Source organism: Catharus ustulatus, chromosome 2, assembly GCF_009819885.2.
Source record: "Catharus ustulatus isolate bCatUst1 chromosome 2, bCatUst1.pri.v2, whole genome shotgun sequence".
NCBI lineage: Eukaryota > Metazoa > Chordata > Aves > Passeriformes > Turdidae > Catharus > Catharus ustulatus.
Genome location: NC_046222.1, coordinates 51,669,489 through 51,687,723, shown reverse-complemented (window position 1 = coordinate 51,687,723; position 18,235 = coordinate 51,669,489). Strand labels below are relative to the sequence as shown.

Sequence of the window (18,235 nt, the reverse complement as noted above, 5' to 3'; positions counted from 1 at the left end):
AAATTTCTGATATTATTTCAAAGGTATATGAATAAGGACTTTTTTGCATTGGGTCTCTTTGGGAAGTGACCTTCTTTGGGACCTCCTGTTACAATTAAATCTATTCAGGATCTTTGGAACACCATTAGTGTTAAAGACCAAGTGGCTGGTGGTGTCCTCCACAAAAGATGGGTCATGGTCAGAATATGGATTTGTTGCATATTTTCAATGGCATATCTTTTCTCTCCTATCTGGAAGTATGGACTAAGCATTCTGTGTTGGTATTCTTAAAGAGAATTTCAGCCCATTTTCTCTATTTAAGCTCTGGGATAAGGCACTGGGAGCATAGGATGAATCATGATAACCACTTACTGTGTTTTAAACAGATGAACTGCATCTGTCAGAAACTGAGGTTTAGATTAAAATTTAAGTCAGATAAGCTGGAGATTAAAATTAGAGTCAGAGAAGCTGAGACTGTTGAAGTCAGCCTGCATTCACATAAGCAGCCCCATCTACAGGATATCCATATTAGAAAGAGTCTGTGTGAATAAAGGTTTGCAGAATCAGGGCTGTATCTTTATAACTTGACTTGTGTAATTAAAGTAATTATTTGTCTTGTGCATATTCTTTTCAATGTACGTGGTAAGTATGATTAAATGTTGAGATTGTTTAATGGATATCCATCATCCTTATGCAGTTTCACAATGTGAGTAAATATTGCACCACAGGTACCATCAAAAGGACACTCAAATATTTTTTATGCTTTGAATGTTTTATTTTGCACAAGTTGGCAGGGAAAAAAGATATTTTGCAGTGTATTGTATGAATTTTATGTTTTATTGCCTCAGCTTGGCAGAGAGTTGGAGATATGGGGCAGAGCAACTGGAAAAGAACAAATTCCAGCAGGTTGAATTATTCCAGTGAAGTGACAGAGATCTGTTTGTTTGATGAAACAGCTGTTTACCAATGATACAGAAAGTTTCTGCCCTCTCCTCTGCTATTTCTCTGAAGGTCCCTTAAGTCCTCTCTGGCAAAATATTTCCTTTTGGAACATTCATTGATTCTTGGCCTGTAGAAAGGGAAAGGTCATCTGATCTTCCTCAGTTCAGCCTCCCACATACTACAGACGACTTTATCTCTTGTGCCTTTTTTTCTGGCTGGAGCACAATGTGAATTTGGCTAGAGTGCATCTTCTCCAAGTAGATTCATGCCCTGGGAACCGCATCTCAGTTTCTTGTATATTTGTGCTATTCTTTCCTCTTTTATAGATCTCTAGGAGATTGGGCTCTATTCTTGCTGTTAACATGTGGGACCTTCAAACTTACTAAAGATAACTTTTATTTGGAGTCACATTTGCCTGATTAGAGATACTTTTTTTGCAGGACAAAAATCAGTAATACAAAGCATTTCTTTATTTTGTTTAAGATAAAATGTTCATTAATTTGAAACGTCGGAAGAAAACTGCGCTGGAGGCTGTAGCTGGAAGAAAATCCTATCGTTTGTCAATGAAAGTGAAGGCATTTCCCTCTCCTGAGGTTATATGGTAGGACAACAGTTACTTCCACATATGTATCCTGGACCTCTTTTTATAATAGAGTTGGGGAGGGTTTTTTCGAAGTTTCAGAGCTGCCTGGGGTTCTAACAATTTATGAAAACATTACCTCCATTTTGCAAGTGCCAAAAAGGAGATATGGAACGTTTTAAGCTGAGATCCTCAAATAGGTTGGATATGTCTCTTCTTAAAACCACTGGATGCTCTACAGATAAATATCTCTACCAGCCTTGACTGAAGTGATGCATCCAGCTTCACTCAGACCTAGATATGGAACCTGGACTTGCTTTTCAGAGAGTAAGAGAAACAAATAAGGCTTTCATTAAAATAAGTGATTGAGTCATACAGACATGCACTACTGCAAAAAAAATGGAAGTTGGTATTATTATGCAGTGATATGCAGGTCTACTTCAGCAGAACTTTCACTGGATCATTCATTTTGTCTCATTTATGCTGTGTTAAGACTTTTTTTTAAATTAATCCAGACCATTTTCTTATTCAACAATGTTATCTATTCATGATCTCAAGGGTTTTTTTGTTAAAATAATTTTAAACACCAATAGCTCTGACTCAATTAATTGCACTTTAACAAAGGGTCTATGACAAGACTGATTAAGAAAACAAACCAAATGTACATGAACAGTAAGAGTTAACGTTACAGCCAGGAATGAACTTTGTTCCAAAAGTGTTGTCTTGTTTTACAAAACCTCTGCTACACTTATGGCTTCATGTGGAAAGCTAAGGGGTGAATGTGACACTGATACCAACTATTTATACATAATTTTCTCTTTCTCCAGTGTTTGGGTTTATTGACTACACATATAGATCCAAAACTTCTGAACTAAAAACATCTCCAAACATTTAAACTAATTTTTAGGAGTTTTTTAAATTTAAAATTGAGCTTGGTCAAACATTGGAATAAATAGTCCAGGGTGGTGGTGGAGTCTCCATTCTTGGAGATACACAAAACCATATTGAAAATGGTCTGGAGCAATGTTCTGACCTTGCTTTGAATAGCACATTAGACTAAATGATTTCCAAAGGCTTTTTCAGCTACAGCTATTCTGTGGTTCTGTAAAATACACATACAGTGAAATGCCTAAATCCGTAAGTCCTTTGACCAAATTTTAATGCCTCTCTAATAACAGTAAGATTTTTCTGTAAACACTTACTAAAAGCTGTGAATCATTTAGATCAAATCCATCATCATAATGTGCATGTGTTGCACGCTTCTACTAACATTATGTTAATCTTCTTGCACCTTGTTAAAATGCACTTTACACTGCATTTTAGACTTTGAAGAAAAATCTTTTGCTTCAGGAATCTGTTTGTGAGCAACAGTTAGTACTTTCTATGTTGATTTTCTGTTATCTTTAAAAACATTCCCTTGATAGCAGGATATCTGATATCTGAAGTGCTTATCTAATCTACTTACTCTTCCTCTTCCTAAAATCACAGCTGTGCTTAGAGTAGTGTAATACTTTGTCCCAGGATGTGTTCTGAGGTCATAGAGAAATGGCCAGTGCAAGATGACACAACTTTTATTTCTGTGACCAACTCTAAGCTAAAATGTTCTATTAGACTAAGTGGCGGTCCCAGCCATGGACAACTGGGATCTTCAGAGACTGAGTTGCAATTTTCAGCAACCCTCAAATACCATAGACCCCCGTCAGATTCTTAGCAATTTTAATTTACAGAATAGTATTCTTTAAAGTGGTTTACAAATATCAGCAATCTTATTTGAAAGGAAATGACAAGCCTCTGGTAAACAGAATCTCAGACTGGAAATACAATCCCTTCCCAAAGACCAAGGAATATGATGTAACATGGGTGGTTTAAGCAGAAATATTTTTCAGAATTTTGATTTCTGGAATTCCATGAAACAGGTTAAAAGATGGGCTACCTGCTGCTGAAAAATGTGCCCGGTATGTGGTTAAAGACTATTCGTTGGTCATCAAGGATGTTGCTGAGGAGGATGCTGGAAACTACACCATAATATTGAGCATTCAACAGTGGAACTTGTCAAAGAATCTTACAGTCAGTCTTACTGTAAATGGTAAGTTTGCAACATGTTCCCATGCTTCTCCTGAACATAGAAATTGTCACCAATCTTGCACACATCAAGGCATTGCAGGTTTTCTTACTGATTTCATGGACCAAAACTCAAGCCTGATATGCAGGATGAAATATCCATCTTTAAACCAGAAAATGGACACTGGTTTTCATTAGAAGTGTTTCTGTCCTCCACAGCCACATACTTGTTCCTGATGACTTAAATGTGTTCCTAAACACTCGTCTGACTTGACTTAGGGCTGCTGGTTTTTTTGTTCTCCTGGGGACTTTTCTTGTTACTCATACTGCAAGAATGCAGTATATTTATAATAGTGCAATACATTGGAAATAAGCTGGTTTTAATTCCTTTCCAATTTTCACCCTTTCCAGTGAAACCACAGATATACGAAAAGGCCGTGTCATCATTCCCTGAACCCAATCTGCATTTACTAGACAGCAAACAAATCTTGACATGCACTGTGTATGGTGTTCCTCCACCTAAAATTACGTGGATGTGGTATCCCTGTAAACAAAACCATTCTAAAACAAGGTAGGACAACATCTTCACTTGCATTTAGTATGTCTTCTTTTACTATTGCACTTAAATATTTTTTTTACTAGTGTAAATCTTGCTGTAAACATTGCTTAGTTAATAGAAATTGTCTGCTTTTTATCAATAAATTTTTCAGTGGACATGTAGTCACAATGCAAGCTTTTCTCTATCGTTATTTGAAAATGGAGGGCAGAGTGGTTATTTGGTATTACTATTTGAGTTTATTTACAGTTCACTACTACTCATGCATGCAATATTTGTCCAGAAGCAATAATTGCTTTTGCATTTTCATGACACTCTTTCACATGGAGAAGTTTTCCTGCATGCTTTTCTCCATGCGCAGTGAATCCAATGTGTGGTTTCTTTCAAAATTAACAGAAAACATCATAGAAACTTCTTCCATTATGAAGGTCAGATCTGTCCTGTGATATGTTTAGTCATAGATTCAGTTCAGCAAGCCAAATGTGCCCATCGTTCTCCAGATGATATTTAACCAGGGTAAAGAATAAATGGTACCATGCAAGCTTACTTGATACTGATGTGGTGCTCAACTAATCCTCTTTTCATGTGTAAGTTTTCTTTTGAACTTTGTTTCTTATGATTAGGAGTTTGTGTTGACTCACTTAGCCACAGCTCTTCCTGCTTCATGAAATCTGACACAAACTTAATGATTAACACTCAACCTCCACAACAGCATTATCATTAAGTTGCTATTGGAGGGTTCAAACAGACAAGGTACTTGGATCACACCCAATGAAGATATTTTAAAACCTAACAAGTTTAAGACACAGCATTTTCTCAGTTTCAGCTGAAGAATAATCACATTCCACAGGATTTCACTTTTTTAACACTTTCATAGAATTGGAATTTAGCACCAGGCAAATATTTAAGTACATGCTTAATTGCAAGGGTACAGAACACTTCTTCAACTAAATAGGACATCTCAATGCTAAATATACATGTAATAGTAAGGGTCTCAATACTGAACATCTCAAACTGAGGATACTTGTAAGTGCTTTGATATCAGTGAAAGAGTGGTCAGCACTTCCTAGAGGCATATGTTATTTTTTCACTATCTTTGGGATTATTCTAATGACTGTCTTTCTGTGCCCTTCTCACCAAGAGGTGGCACTAGCAATCTCTCCTCTTGCTGGAATAGGTATTACCTGAAATTCTCCATTTCAGGGACAGGTGAGACCTGCATTTCCTGTGTCTGGCATGTTACCTTACAAGGACAAGTTGCAAAACTGATTTTTGCTAATAGATGTAAGAGAAGAGAAATTGCAACATCTTTTAACTAGACAAACATTGAGAAAAGCATGTATGAAAATTTTCAGTCTTTTAGTTGCTTTCAAGAGTTCATACAGCTATGAATACTCTGGGTTGAAGTCCAATGCAGCACTGAAGAAGCAGCTGGTTCTTCCTTGGGAGCTGAGGTAGCTCTCATCTTTAGTCAGATATTTCCTTCTGTTAGCAAGCACAGGTCTGCTCTCCAGCACAGGAGAGCGTGTCATCAGAAAGAGAATTAACATCTGCATGCAGGTGTTCAGCAATGTGCTGTGCTAGACTCCATTATGTGCTAATTAGGAGTGTGTTTGAGCAGGTGATCAAAGGAGAAATGCAACAATTTGAATCAGCTATTGGCTCTGTTACAATGCTGTTTCCAGACTGGCTTCCAAATTGCCTGCATAATTGTTCTGTGATGATTCCTTTTAACCCTCTCCCTTTCCTTCTCCGTTAAGTACTCATTGAAGAAGTAGTCTGGGGAACATCATTTGTAATGCTTTGCCTAAAAGGAGTGGGATGACTCCCTCTGAATAATATAACAATTAACTGTTGCATAAAGGCAGAAATACCTGAGTAATTACATTTTCTCTCCTGCTCCAGGAAGGGAGCAGAGAGGAGTATCTCAGCAGCTGGCACACCTTGTTCAGGCTGATGGCTGTGCAGGTTCAGGTGCTCCCCCTGAAGAGCTGGAAAACCTTTTAATCCCACCTATTTCATTTTCCTTCCTTCTTTATGTGATGGGAGGCTTGCCCAAACAGCAGATTTAATGTGAGTGTACTTTGTGCAGGAGATAAGAGACATATCTTGTTCTGCCATTACATATTTTTTTTGTATTCATCTGCCCAGCATTAGGTTTCCAATACTAAAATGCTGCTCTATTTGTGCTCAAGTATTGTTTGTTTCAGTACATAGATGTACTTCAAGTCAATAAATCCCCACAGGCTACCCTTCAGTGTAAGGTAGTAGAGATTCTCAAGAAATTTCTGAGTCCCATGCCACAGGACAGAGTGTGTACTCTGAATAAAAAGATGCTGTTGCTGCAAAGACCTTGCAGTGCACTACTGGCCCAGAGGTCTGTTTGCTCCAGTGTTTATATGTGTGCTTAACTTCACACCACTTGAGCCCTGTCACTGCAGTCTGGGGACTGACTGCCTAAGTTAGATGCTTTTATTTCTGAAGGACTGCTGCTTTTAATAGCAACCATTAGGTTGTGTGGATACTTCTTTCACTTTATTTTCCAAGCAGTATTTCAGTTACAAAAATACAAAAATACCTCAATGAATTCCATTGCTTTTAAATGCAGATACAGTTTAATGCTTTCTGATTGATACAATCAATTTGCATAATTCTTCTGTCTACTTTACTCAGGCCAGAAACAGGAGAGTGGCTTAATAAAATAATTTCCATAGTTTCCTTGTAGCAGAGTGGCAAAATCGCTCAACAAATGTGAATCTTTGAAATGTGGAAAGATCAACATGATTAAAAATTCCCTGTTCTTTGTTTTCTGTTACAATTACTTTGCTTAAATCAACTATTGCCCTTAATCAACCTTTTGGTAGCTAGCTAGCTAACTAGATATGTAGGTGGAAAAATTCTCTTCTGACGTTCACCCAAACAAAGAAACACAGAAGAGTCAAGAAAATCTGCCTGGGACAAGATGCAACATTCTGGGGTTTTTTAAAGCTTATATAGAGTTATAAAATTTGGAAGTGGAGGCCAAAAGACTGTAGAAGACACAATGCAAAATAAGAAGTTGTTAAAAAAAAAATCGTCTTTCTTAAATGATTGAGAAACTGCTTTTCCAGGGCTATCTTACTGCAGTGTATGCTGGTACTCTGTAGCTGACACATTCCCAGTCTGGGCAGCCCCCAGGTGTTCTGTGGCCATCCTATCCATCCTGAATTTGCCCCAGATGGGGTTGTCAGCAGAGGTGTATGAGGGCAGGCAGCAGCAGGGCAGGCTGGGGGTCTCCAGGCAGGCTGGGATCCACCCAGAACAGATCAGTTCTGAGGCTGTAGAACAAGCAACTGCATACCAGGAACGTGCTTGATGTTAATGGTTCTTGACCCGAGTCTCTTCATTAGGTTTTGTTTCTCTTCAGCTGACCTGGCAGAAATTGCCAGGAAAGGCATGTGGGATACTGATACTGTTCACTGGAAGCACTGGCTTGCTCAGCAGTTGTGCAGTGGTCTTTGGGCCCAGTTTCTCTCTCTGGACATTTCTGTGTGGGCAGTTCAAGAGAGATCTTCAGCCTCTGCCCAAGGTTTGACTGACTGACCCTTCAGAAACTGCAGGCAGTTGCAACACTCAGATTTTACTACGGGTGTTTCAACTCTCCCGTCATCTTGATGCCTCCCTTCTCTTGAGCTATCAGTTTTGTTTAGTGTCAAGCTGAATGTTATATTATTATTTTATAACCCTGCCATGACATCAGTCTGTGGTTTTCTGGCTTTTTTTTCTCCTCTGTGTGTGTGTTTGGGAGAGAGAGAAATGTAGCAGTATTATGGAGTTGCTTACAAAAACAAAGTAATTGGGCTAATTGGTACATGATTCTCTGCTCTCCTGACTATCTGTCAAGATATGAACTCTACTTGGTGGTAAAACCACCTAATGGTGGGATTGGAGATGGAAGGCTGAATATATGAAGTATCTGCAAGGAAAAAAGTAAAGGTGCTCCTTAAAACTTCTGCAGAGATACAGAAGGACTGAAACTATCATAATGACAGTGCATGGCCAGACTCCCAGCAGCTTCAGTGACAGAGGAGGCAGGACGTGTGTACACAGCAGTTTAATTTAATGAATTTCTGTATTGTTTATGTCAGGGTATTAATAAGAGATTGAAAGGCAGAATCATTAGGATGTGTTTGGGTCGATGATTGGGAAAACCAGATTTGGAACTTTCGTGAGGTACGTAAAATGAACAATGAAAGAACAAATGTTAATTGTACTTATTTAGGAATGTACGAAATCACCCAAATTTAGTTGTTGGATGTCTGTAAACATTGATGCCCATTAGTTTGTCCACAGTAACTGGTTTTGTTCCCTGTGCCACCTTGTATTTTCAGGAAGGAAAAGTCTGGGTCTTTGGAGCTGGTATGAGTAGGATAGATGCCATTAGCAAACAGGTAGTTCTAAAATGCCTTTGTGGCCGGGTCCTCAGCTCTACATTCACACTGGCTGAGGATCTGGCTGGTGGCCTTTGTGCCTTCCACCTGTGCTACAAGGAAATCACCTCACAGCAATCTAATAATGTAAAGGTACTTACAGGTACACCAAAATTCATACTAGCTATTCCCTTAGCTATTTGGTGTGGTTGGGGAAATAGATTGGTGCAAATGAAGTCAAACTCTGTGGTTTTTTACATAACCTTTGAAAGTGCAGAGGAACTGTCACAAGTGTACATTGCAGCAGCATGGACTTCCAGGGAACTTAAAGCCAAAGGAAAAAGGGGAGTGAAACATCATCTGATCTGCTTCAGCCTGAATAAGCAGTATGCTCAAGTATCTCATTCTGCACTTTCCCTAGGAGCCAAAAGCCAATGCTTGCTTGTGAACACATTCTTTCCTCTGAGTAGAGCTATATCCTTGTTTTCAGTCACTATATGGAATTTTAAAATATTTTTTACTAATTTGTTTTTTGCAAAATGCTGTTTGAATCAGATCTGGCACATCCATATGGTTACATAAGGCTTGACAATACATGCTTTATACCAAGTACAGTTAGTCTGTCCACAGGGTTACACATAGATCAATTTATTCTGCGAGTACAATTACTTAATTGTGTGTCTTAGTTGAATCAGAACCTTAAGCTTCCAGTTTTCGATATTATTTTCCAAATCACTTTAAATCAACTTTAAAAAAAATTAAAACAAGAAACATTGCATTATTTATTTTGTCATTGGTCAATCTTTAAACATAAGAACTACAGCAAGATCCAGAGGGTCAGGGATACTCTGCTTAGTACCACTCTTTTATTCTCATGCATGGTTTTTTTCACTTGCTCCTCCTTTTATTTTTTCCCAGTTTCTTTTTTTTCCTTGTTGCCTTCACAGGGTGGTCTCTTGGCTTTACTATGTGCAGTCTGACACCCAGCCTTAAGGAAAAACACTTAAGGGTCACGTAGATGGTGGGATGTTTCTGCTTGATCTTTTACTCGGAGTGGCCCAGCCCATAGGAAATAAAGTGTGTGACAGGCTGGACGTGAGTGAGGCCCCGCACGCTGGCAGGGTCTGAGCCAGTGGGGCGTCCCAGCCCGTGGCCAGGAGCCTGCTCCTGCACTAGCAGGGGCTCCTGGCCAAAGGAAGGCACCAGGTCAAGCTCTGTGTGTGCTTAGGAGTGATTATGAATGGAGTACTATTGCTGGATCGAGTACACCTTTTACAAAAATATACAAACTGTAGTTAGCATCCTCTTTCCTTTTGTGTGTATGCCTTTCAAAAAGCCTTTGCAGAAGGCTTTGAACAGGCATGTGAGGTAGGATCGTGCTCAGAAAAAAGTATTCAGTTAAAAAATAGAAAACAGAGGTTAACAGGGAACAACTAGTTCTCGCAGCGTGGGGAGATGATCAGTGAAGTTTTTCAGGAGCTGGTGCTGGGGTCTGTACTTGTCAACATGCTCAGAAATAACTTGGAAAAGGTGGTAAGGAGGTGACAGTGTTTGCTGATGATGACAAGTTATTCGGATTTGTAAGGATGAGGGGCTGCTTGCAATGAAATGCAGAACTCTGAATCTGGGTATCTGGGTGAAAAAGTGACAGGTGAAATTCACGGAAGATAAACACGCATGATATACACAGAAAAAAATCTTGCTTTCATATGTAAAATACATGTTAAAAAGCTGTTGGCTGATCATTACTACTACAAAGAGGGATGTGAGTGCTGTGATAGATGAGTTTGTGAAAGCGAACACCACCATGAGCAGCTCAAAAAGAAAGTGAAGTGTTAGAAATTACCAGGAAAGAAATAAAGACCACAGTACAGAATATCATGATAACTCAACAAATCCATAAATTATTGATGTCTTTTATGCTATGAGCATTTCTGATCCTTTCATTTCAAAGGATGAAGCCAAACTGAGAGGTACACCAAGAATAGCATCAAAAAGGATCAAAGGAATTTCAGAGAATGAGAGGAATGTGTTAGGCATGAGTGAGGAGAGAGATCAAGACACTTGCAGACTGGAAAAGATGTGACTTGGGAGCAACAGGATGGAGACTTACAATCTTGTGAAGGACACATGTCTCAGAATCATATCTTCTCCAATTCAAGAGATAGGGGCCATTAGATGAAGACAGGAGGAGCAGAATTTGGAACTGAAAGAGGATATATAATTCCTCATGAAGTGGATAGCATATTTATGAATTTCCTTGCCAAAAGACTTTGGGGGTTTGAAAACTTTCTACAGTCTTGGAAGAGAACTGTAAAAACAGTCTATATTATGGGAAGTTCCTGATAATAATTGGTGACTGGGGGAGTATTAGAAGGAAATATCTGAAGTTAGTCCCACTCTTACTCATCCCCAACCATCTGCATATGGTCATTGTTGGGACAGGATATGGGATAGATGGATCCTTGGTCTTACATCCATGCCTGTCAGTATTTTCTCTTCCTGTTTTCCCTCTAATCAACTCCCGTCTCTCCTTGAAAATGTTTCCCTCCATTCTTTCTCATCCCTTCCTTGTTTTCTGCCTGCACTTCAGTTCCTCACTCCAGTCAGCCCAGAGTTGCTCCCAGACCCCTACTTGAAGTTGAAAACAAATCATCTTGAAAAACACAACCTCAGTGTATCAGCAGCTCCTCTGTCTCCTTTGCTAACCACTGGAAAATGGAAAGGGTGAGAGTTGTACTTCCAGCGTGTCAACATGATGGGCAGTATGAAGGACTGTGTAAATAGGCTACCAAAGAGTTACTTCTTTCTAGAGCCAAGAGGATCCAATTAGGACAGCAAAGGAAAGAAGGGGAAATTTGGCATTCTGAGAAGAAAGGAGTTGTGGATACATGGATCTTGGAATATTACAGATGTAAGGTTATGTCTAGAAGTTGAGTGAGTTATGCAAGAAAAATAACTTACACTAGAAGGGTTTGAACAATATGTTGGACTTTATTTATAGGGAACATAAATTGGAAATTTAAAAAACACAAAAACAACTGAGTTCAAGAGTAGACATTGTATGTAGAGGCTTTGTGGACTTTCTCTTTAGGATTCTGACTGTTCAACCAAATTGCAAGACCCTCTTCCTTGCAATACTATAGACTCTCAAAATTTAACAATTTTTTCCCCTGAAAGAAATTATAGGTGGTTGTGGAAATCTCATGTGATAATTCTATAGTTTCAGCCAACATCCTGCTTCTCTGTGCAGGACATGATTTTTGCACAGAGAAAGTGGAGACTGAATCACAGTGGCTTCATGGGAGATGAGAGTGAACACAGTTTAGTAAAGGAAGGAAAAGAGTTGTATAACAAGGAAGGAAGATAGGTTTGGCTGAAATATGATGGTATTCTGTGTCCATGAAGAATACTAAGCAGTATGAATCAGAAAATTGAGGATCAAGAAGCAAAATATAATTTTCTGATAAGAAAAGGTGAAGAAATTTCAGATAACCTCAGTAGGCATAGACACCTGAAAAATTACTTTCAAGTGCTGTTATGTTCCCTAGTGGCCAGTGATTTCAAGTAATGGCAAAGAAGTTGGAAGAAATATGGATTTTTTTGGTGACCCTCAGCCTCAGTCATTTTTTGTTGCGGGTAACTGTTGTTGCAGAGTTCTCAGGTGTGCAGTTTTAGAAGTGATTTTTTCCTGTGGAAATCTGAGTGTGGGCTGATGAAATACTGAAAGCTGGGGTAGGTAATGTTGCTACTGATCTTGCTGCTTCTCTTGAGATAGCTCAGGTCAATCAGCTTTCCAGGCAGCAAACTGGAGTAGTTAAGGACAAGTCACATTGTTTGGAAAGGATGAGTCTGAAAGGGAAACACCATCCAGTTATCTGGTTGCATATCAGTAAGAAAGGCAATGTGCAGCTATCAAATGCTTCCTTTTTTGATAGAGCCATGGAAGTACAAAATAAAGTTCTAAATGCCATCTACCCCACTCTTTTCAAAGATACTCCCAGGAGAATTAGGTTTTTGGGACATCAGGGACCTGATCCTAAATAAATAAATATATATAAACAAATAAACCATAAACAATGTAAGATATATCCAGTTGTAAACTACCACCTGTAGTTTTATTCCTAGCTCCACCAACATGAGTTTTAAGGAAGGTGTTTGGGATGAGCTCCCAGCTGTGGTTTTGCTGGTATTTCAACCTCTACCTGATTGATTTTGACCTAGAGCAGGAACACCTGCACCCATAGCTCCTTAGAATCATAGAATACACACACAGACAAAGCTGGCAGGGGGCCAGCACATGTTCTCCTTCCCCCACCCCCATAAAGCACGTTTTACAAACTGTACATGCTCCCTGATACTATTTTTCCTCTCCGTTTCCTGCTTCAAATTGAGTCAATATTCCCAAGGACACGTGGCCGCACCAGCCCTGTGCTATCAATCGCAGGGCACCGCACACTGCGGCGCAGAAAAGGCATGGCCCATGCCATCCAGATTATTTTTGTAACTTGCAAATAACAAACAGTTCCTATGTATTCTTTACAATTCCAGGAATTTCCAGAGTCCCTGCCTTAACGTTAGTGTCATTGCCTCTTGAAAGATGTGAGTCAGCCAACTTGAATTTGTTGTAACATTGCCCTGACGCTGCTAGGAGTTGCTGCCCTAAAAAATGATAGCTGCTGAGAAAAGTATGGTGACTGCCAATAATCACTCCAAAAAATGGGCACTGTTGGTGACAGGATGGTTTCCTCTCCCTCCCAACAAATACTATCCCAGTGAATGAGAGTTTGAGTGAGGCTGCCAGGGGCTTTGCCAAGAGGAATGCTTAGAGAGTTGAATGAGATGTTACACGAGGTAACAATTGCAGTGTCCTCTGGAATCACAAAGGAGGGCTTGGGAGGAAGAAGCTGCCAAGACGAGGAGACAGAAAATGATTATTTTTCCAACTGATCTGTGCATTGAGGTTCTTTCACTGGTATTTGTTGTACTGCTTGAACTGAGAGCTGCAGTACTGTCTTTAATATGGGGAAGATGTGTCTGGATGTGTCTGGATCTGGGGCTTTCAATCAGAACTGACTGTCATACTCAGGGTCAATCCATCCTGTGAATAATTGGACAAATTGCTTACCTCAGCTCCCATGCTCTGCTATAAATCACTGAGCAGTTTTTCTTCTGAGACCAGTAGTTTCATCAGCAGGACTTTAGCTTGGAGCTGGTTTGGAGTGTGATTCCAGAGAAATACATCAAGATGACATGAAGTACACTCTTACCCTGGAAATTTTCCCTGTTGATAGTTATAAATACACCATGCTATTGTGCTTGGCATGCTGCATACTAATAGAAGTGAGGGCTCTGAAACTCATTAGGAAAGGGAGCGGGCTGTGGAGCAGAGCGAGGACAGTGTGAAGCGAAGGTTGATCACCACAGCCTTGTCCAGAATAGGCCATGGGAGTTTTCTTATCTCGCTTTGGCAGGAGGTGCTGCTAGCTTCCTGTGCGAAATCACGAGCATATGCTGCTTTCCTCTTGTTGTTTGGCTTCCTCCGCTACACAAGACGGTTCCCAGCACTGTGATTATCTTTGCATCTTCAAACATGGCACACTCAGCTTCCTCAAGGGCTTGATGTATTCTTGAGTAGCAGGCTGGCTCCCCTCCCCCTGGCCACTTCTCCAGGGCCCCTGCGGGTGCCAGTTCGGCACATCACAGATCTGTTATAAAGCTGGACTTACTTCTGGTTGCATAAACCACCCCCAGCCTCTCCAATTCCATGTAAATTCCTGAAACTCTGGGCAATGAGCAGGTCTGACAGCAGAACTCATCCTGTCACAGGCAGAGCCACTCTCACCCCTCTTTCCCCCTGTGCTGGGTTTCTCTGAAAACCTTACAGAGAACTAGTGGCTCCTGTTTTGACAAAAAAATAACCATTTTCTCAGGCTCTTGACACAAAGGCTGATTTTGCCTGTGTGGGTGCACACCTGCAAATGTGCATGCCAGCACGTGTGCAGGCACATGGGAAAAACTACTCAGGGTGTGGTCAACCTGAGAGCTCTGCTCCTACCAGAGCTCCACTAAGGCAGCAGAGTCTGACTGCCTCACTCTGAGGTTGTGTAACTTCTATAAACTTAGGTTTGTACACACCCCCATTAGCATTTGTTATGTGGGATCTCTCCACAGCCAGAGTTGCACCCACAAAGTGGAAACGTGGAAGGGTCTGCAGGGAAGCAGGTGAAAGAAATGTATAGAAGTGTGCTGGTGGATATCAGCTTGTTTATCAGACACTGTGCACCCTGTGTGCTCATTCATTAACCCGGAGACAACCCTGCTGTAAGATTTCCTGAAGATGCAAAGTCCCGAGGCTCATCCCACAGCAAAATATTTCAGGAATTCATGTACTCTGGAGATATCTGGAGTAAGATTCAAATATCTAAAATGCATTGGGATTTCCCTGCAAATGCAGACAGTCCTTGCTAAAAATGCAATGCCCTTGTTGTTTTACTGAGTGGGTGGTTTGAAGAAATTGATAATTTCCTTGAAATCAGAAAAATACATAGCTGATGTTATGTGAGGACACGCTATGAAACTTCAACTGAGTTAACAGGAAGATGATTGCCTGTTTTGGTTCAAGCCAGAGTAGATTTTTGTGTTTTCTTTTTTCCCTCTTTCTCTCCAAGCATCTGTGCTTAACACAAACATTTGGTTTGATGATTGTATCTAAGTTCAGCAGAACCTTTACTCTTTCTGTTACAAAATACCCATTGTTAGAAACTGAGGTCAGGTTAAGAGGCAGGACTTTGGACTAATTTTTCCCTTTCTCATCTCTAGCTGATGCTGTTGGCTTAGGCAGCACCTTCCACATGGCCCCCCTGTCCACAGTAAGAGGGAGAATGACTTGGAGCATTAACCTGAATAACCAGCTCAGGAGAGTGAACACAGCTTATGTCTTGTCCCTGAGCTATTTAAGTGTATTTGAAGTTAAAGTAAAGGGACTTGGCAGCTGATGAGAGGAAGCATCTGGCTCTGCATCCAAAGGGATGAGTGTGAGTCTTGTCCTAGACCCTGCCTGGCAGCCGTTCTGCAACTGATCTGTAAATGTTTGCTGGTCCAGCAGCCAGCAGAGCTGATGTTGTGTGTACAACAGTACTTACAGCTCCAGCTGTGTGCTGTTGGATGTAGTATTCTCAGCTTGATTGAGATTCCTTTTTTATTAAAACCATGAACAACAGCTATGAAGCGTATCCGATTTTCTACTCTAATTGCATTAACGTTGTAATTGCCAGTTCGGATATAGAATGGAATGTGGCATCAGTAGAGTTCTCATATGTGCCTCCAAGGCCAATCTAGCACTTTACATGTGTTTTTCTTCTTATTGTGATGTTATTGTAGTTATGGTGGTGGTTTGCATTCTGGTATTAATGAGTAATCAGCACTTCATTGTGCTAAGCATCAACAAAGACATAGCACTCTCCTCATCCCTAAGACATGGCAAACTAAATATATACAGTCTTTTTAAGGAATTGTGAGGAAGAGTATAATAATAGCAACTGAGTCCAGAGACTCCAGAGCTGTAAGAAAGGAAATTTGAGATGCATTTCAGAGATGCACAAGCAACTTCTGAATATGCATTATGCCTTCTTTCTGTCCTTTACCAAAATATGCATAAAGACTTCTATGGTAAAGAGTACAAAATTTCAGCACCGTAACAAAGAAACATTAGTGCATTCTGTGGGGATAGGAAAAAAAGTTAAATTAGGAGGCACCTTTTAATATCCATGAAGTGGGATTTTGGTGTCTTTGTTTTCCTGTACACATTGCATTCAGTCCCAAACGTGCTTTTGATATTGTCTGTTTTGTGCCTGGCATCACGAATTGAGTTTTGATATCATCTATGGCATGAAAATGTTAGCAGCTTAGCCAAATTGTCATGCCTTCTTGTTTTATTCTTGTTATAGAACCAGACTTCTTAAAGCTTTAAATGTGCAAAGTAAATGGCATCTACCTTTCTGAATAATTTTAACCATTTTTCCCTATCTGACTGTAACAGGTGCCCTTATTAATGCACCTGCCTTTCATTCACCCTGGCCTCAAAAGTAATGCGTTAGAAGTTGGCTTTTAAACCAGAGTCTGAAAGAAGTAGTTTTGTAGATAGGGCTTTCCTGCCATGACCTTGCTCCCTGTCCTCTCTCCATGAATGAATCTCCATTGCCTTCTCCTGGCTTTATTTTGTTCTTTTTGATGCACTGATCCTTTGAGTGCACACTGTGAAATCTGGGCAGCCCAAGTTAGTTTCCATGTCATCATTTCTTTAAGATGCAATATCTGTGAAGTCGTTGGCCAGTTTGACGCAAAGCTGCACAATTAAAAACAAGCATGTAAAGTTAGTGTGCCATTGGTATTCTAAACAACACAAAGTTTATTGTGCAAAGCAAACTGCAAAGTTAGCTGAAGGGAAATGAACCTCATTCTTTGGTAAGGATTGCATCATATTCTGTTTTTCAGTCACTGGGCTTTAAAGTTCTTTTCTCCAAACAACTGTTATACAAATCAGAACTATGTGATTACAGATACCACAGCCATTAACTTTCAAATCCAAGGAACATAGTGTATTTGAAAGAATTCCATCAAGCTGAAGGGTTAATCTCTGCCAATGACACTTGAACTGAACAAGCAACAACTAAATTCTGGATGAAAAACTGAACTAGATATTCTTAAAGAAGAACAGGGTCAGGCAACACTTAAGAAGCATTCCAATATGTTTATTTCCATGTGTACCAAACCACACTTTAAGTAACAAATCAGCTCTACCATGACCACACCTGAATGTTCTGATTACAAGCCAATTTGTTGCATAAGGCAAAAACATTTTTTCTCTGGAACTTCCATTCATTCAGATGTATTTGATTTTCTTCCAGTTAAATTATCGTTTAAATCCGTTTGTCATTTGGGTATAGTTTTGCTAAACTTCATTTTGTTCATTCTCAGGATTATGCCTATTTTTACTGCATGTCTTGTAATCATTCAACCTCAGTATAAATATCTTACTGTTTTGTAACTGTTTTGGACTGCAAAAGCACTCAGAAATAAAAACTGACATAATCTTTTGTTAAAACAAAAAGAACATGCAAAGAGTAAAAGAGCATCCAATGCATTATGGGATGCATCTTGAAACAAATGTAATTTGAGCAAAAGACTAAAAACAGCATGAACTCATGTTTTGGCAGTGTCTGAAAACAGAAGCACTGGAAATGGGATGTTGGTCTTGTACAGCCCTATATTTAGGCTCTGACTGTAAATTTTGGCTTCACAGTTTGCAGTGGGTTAAATGTGATCATTGACTCCAGAGAGCTAATATTCAAGGAGTGGCTGTGGAACGGAATCCAGTTATCGGGCTCCAAACCTCAAGAGTTAATGAAAAGTAATTATACTTTTCTGCTCATCACAGCACCTGCAGTTTTCCTCACTGATCACTGTTTTCAAAACAATTGTTTTGTTTTACGTGTCAAATTTCTATCACCAAATCAATAACATTTGAATTTTTGTTGACTTTAGGCACGGATTTTGCTTTTATACTGAAGGATCTTTCATCCTGAAAGCTGGCAGCAATGTAGGAAACAGGATCCAGGGCATCACTGAGAGAACGGCTGTAATAGAGGGCAAAAATAAGGTATGGTTCCTAGGAGCAGATAATCTTTTTGTGTGACAGCTTTGTTG

General features: G+C 39.8%; 1 protein-coding gene across 1 annotated transcript in view; it reads left to right on the top strand.

Annotated features, from left to right (window-relative positions):
- FLT1 (fms related receptor tyrosine kinase 1) overlaps positions 1 to 18,235 on the top strand; it is a 108,448-nt gene that overhangs the window by 34,631 nt on the left and 55,582 nt on the right. The window contains exons 8-11 of the mRNA XM_033051785.1: positions 1,405 to 1,522; positions 3,418 to 3,587; positions 3,974 to 4,133; positions 18,074 to 18,188. Coding sequence (XP_032907676.1) covers positions 1,405 to 1,522; positions 3,418 to 3,587; positions 3,974 to 4,133; positions 18,074 to 18,188 — 563 coding nt within the window. The remainder of the gene's footprint in view (positions 1 to 1,404; positions 1,523 to 3,417; positions 3,588 to 3,973; positions 4,134 to 18,073; positions 18,189 to 18,235) is intronic.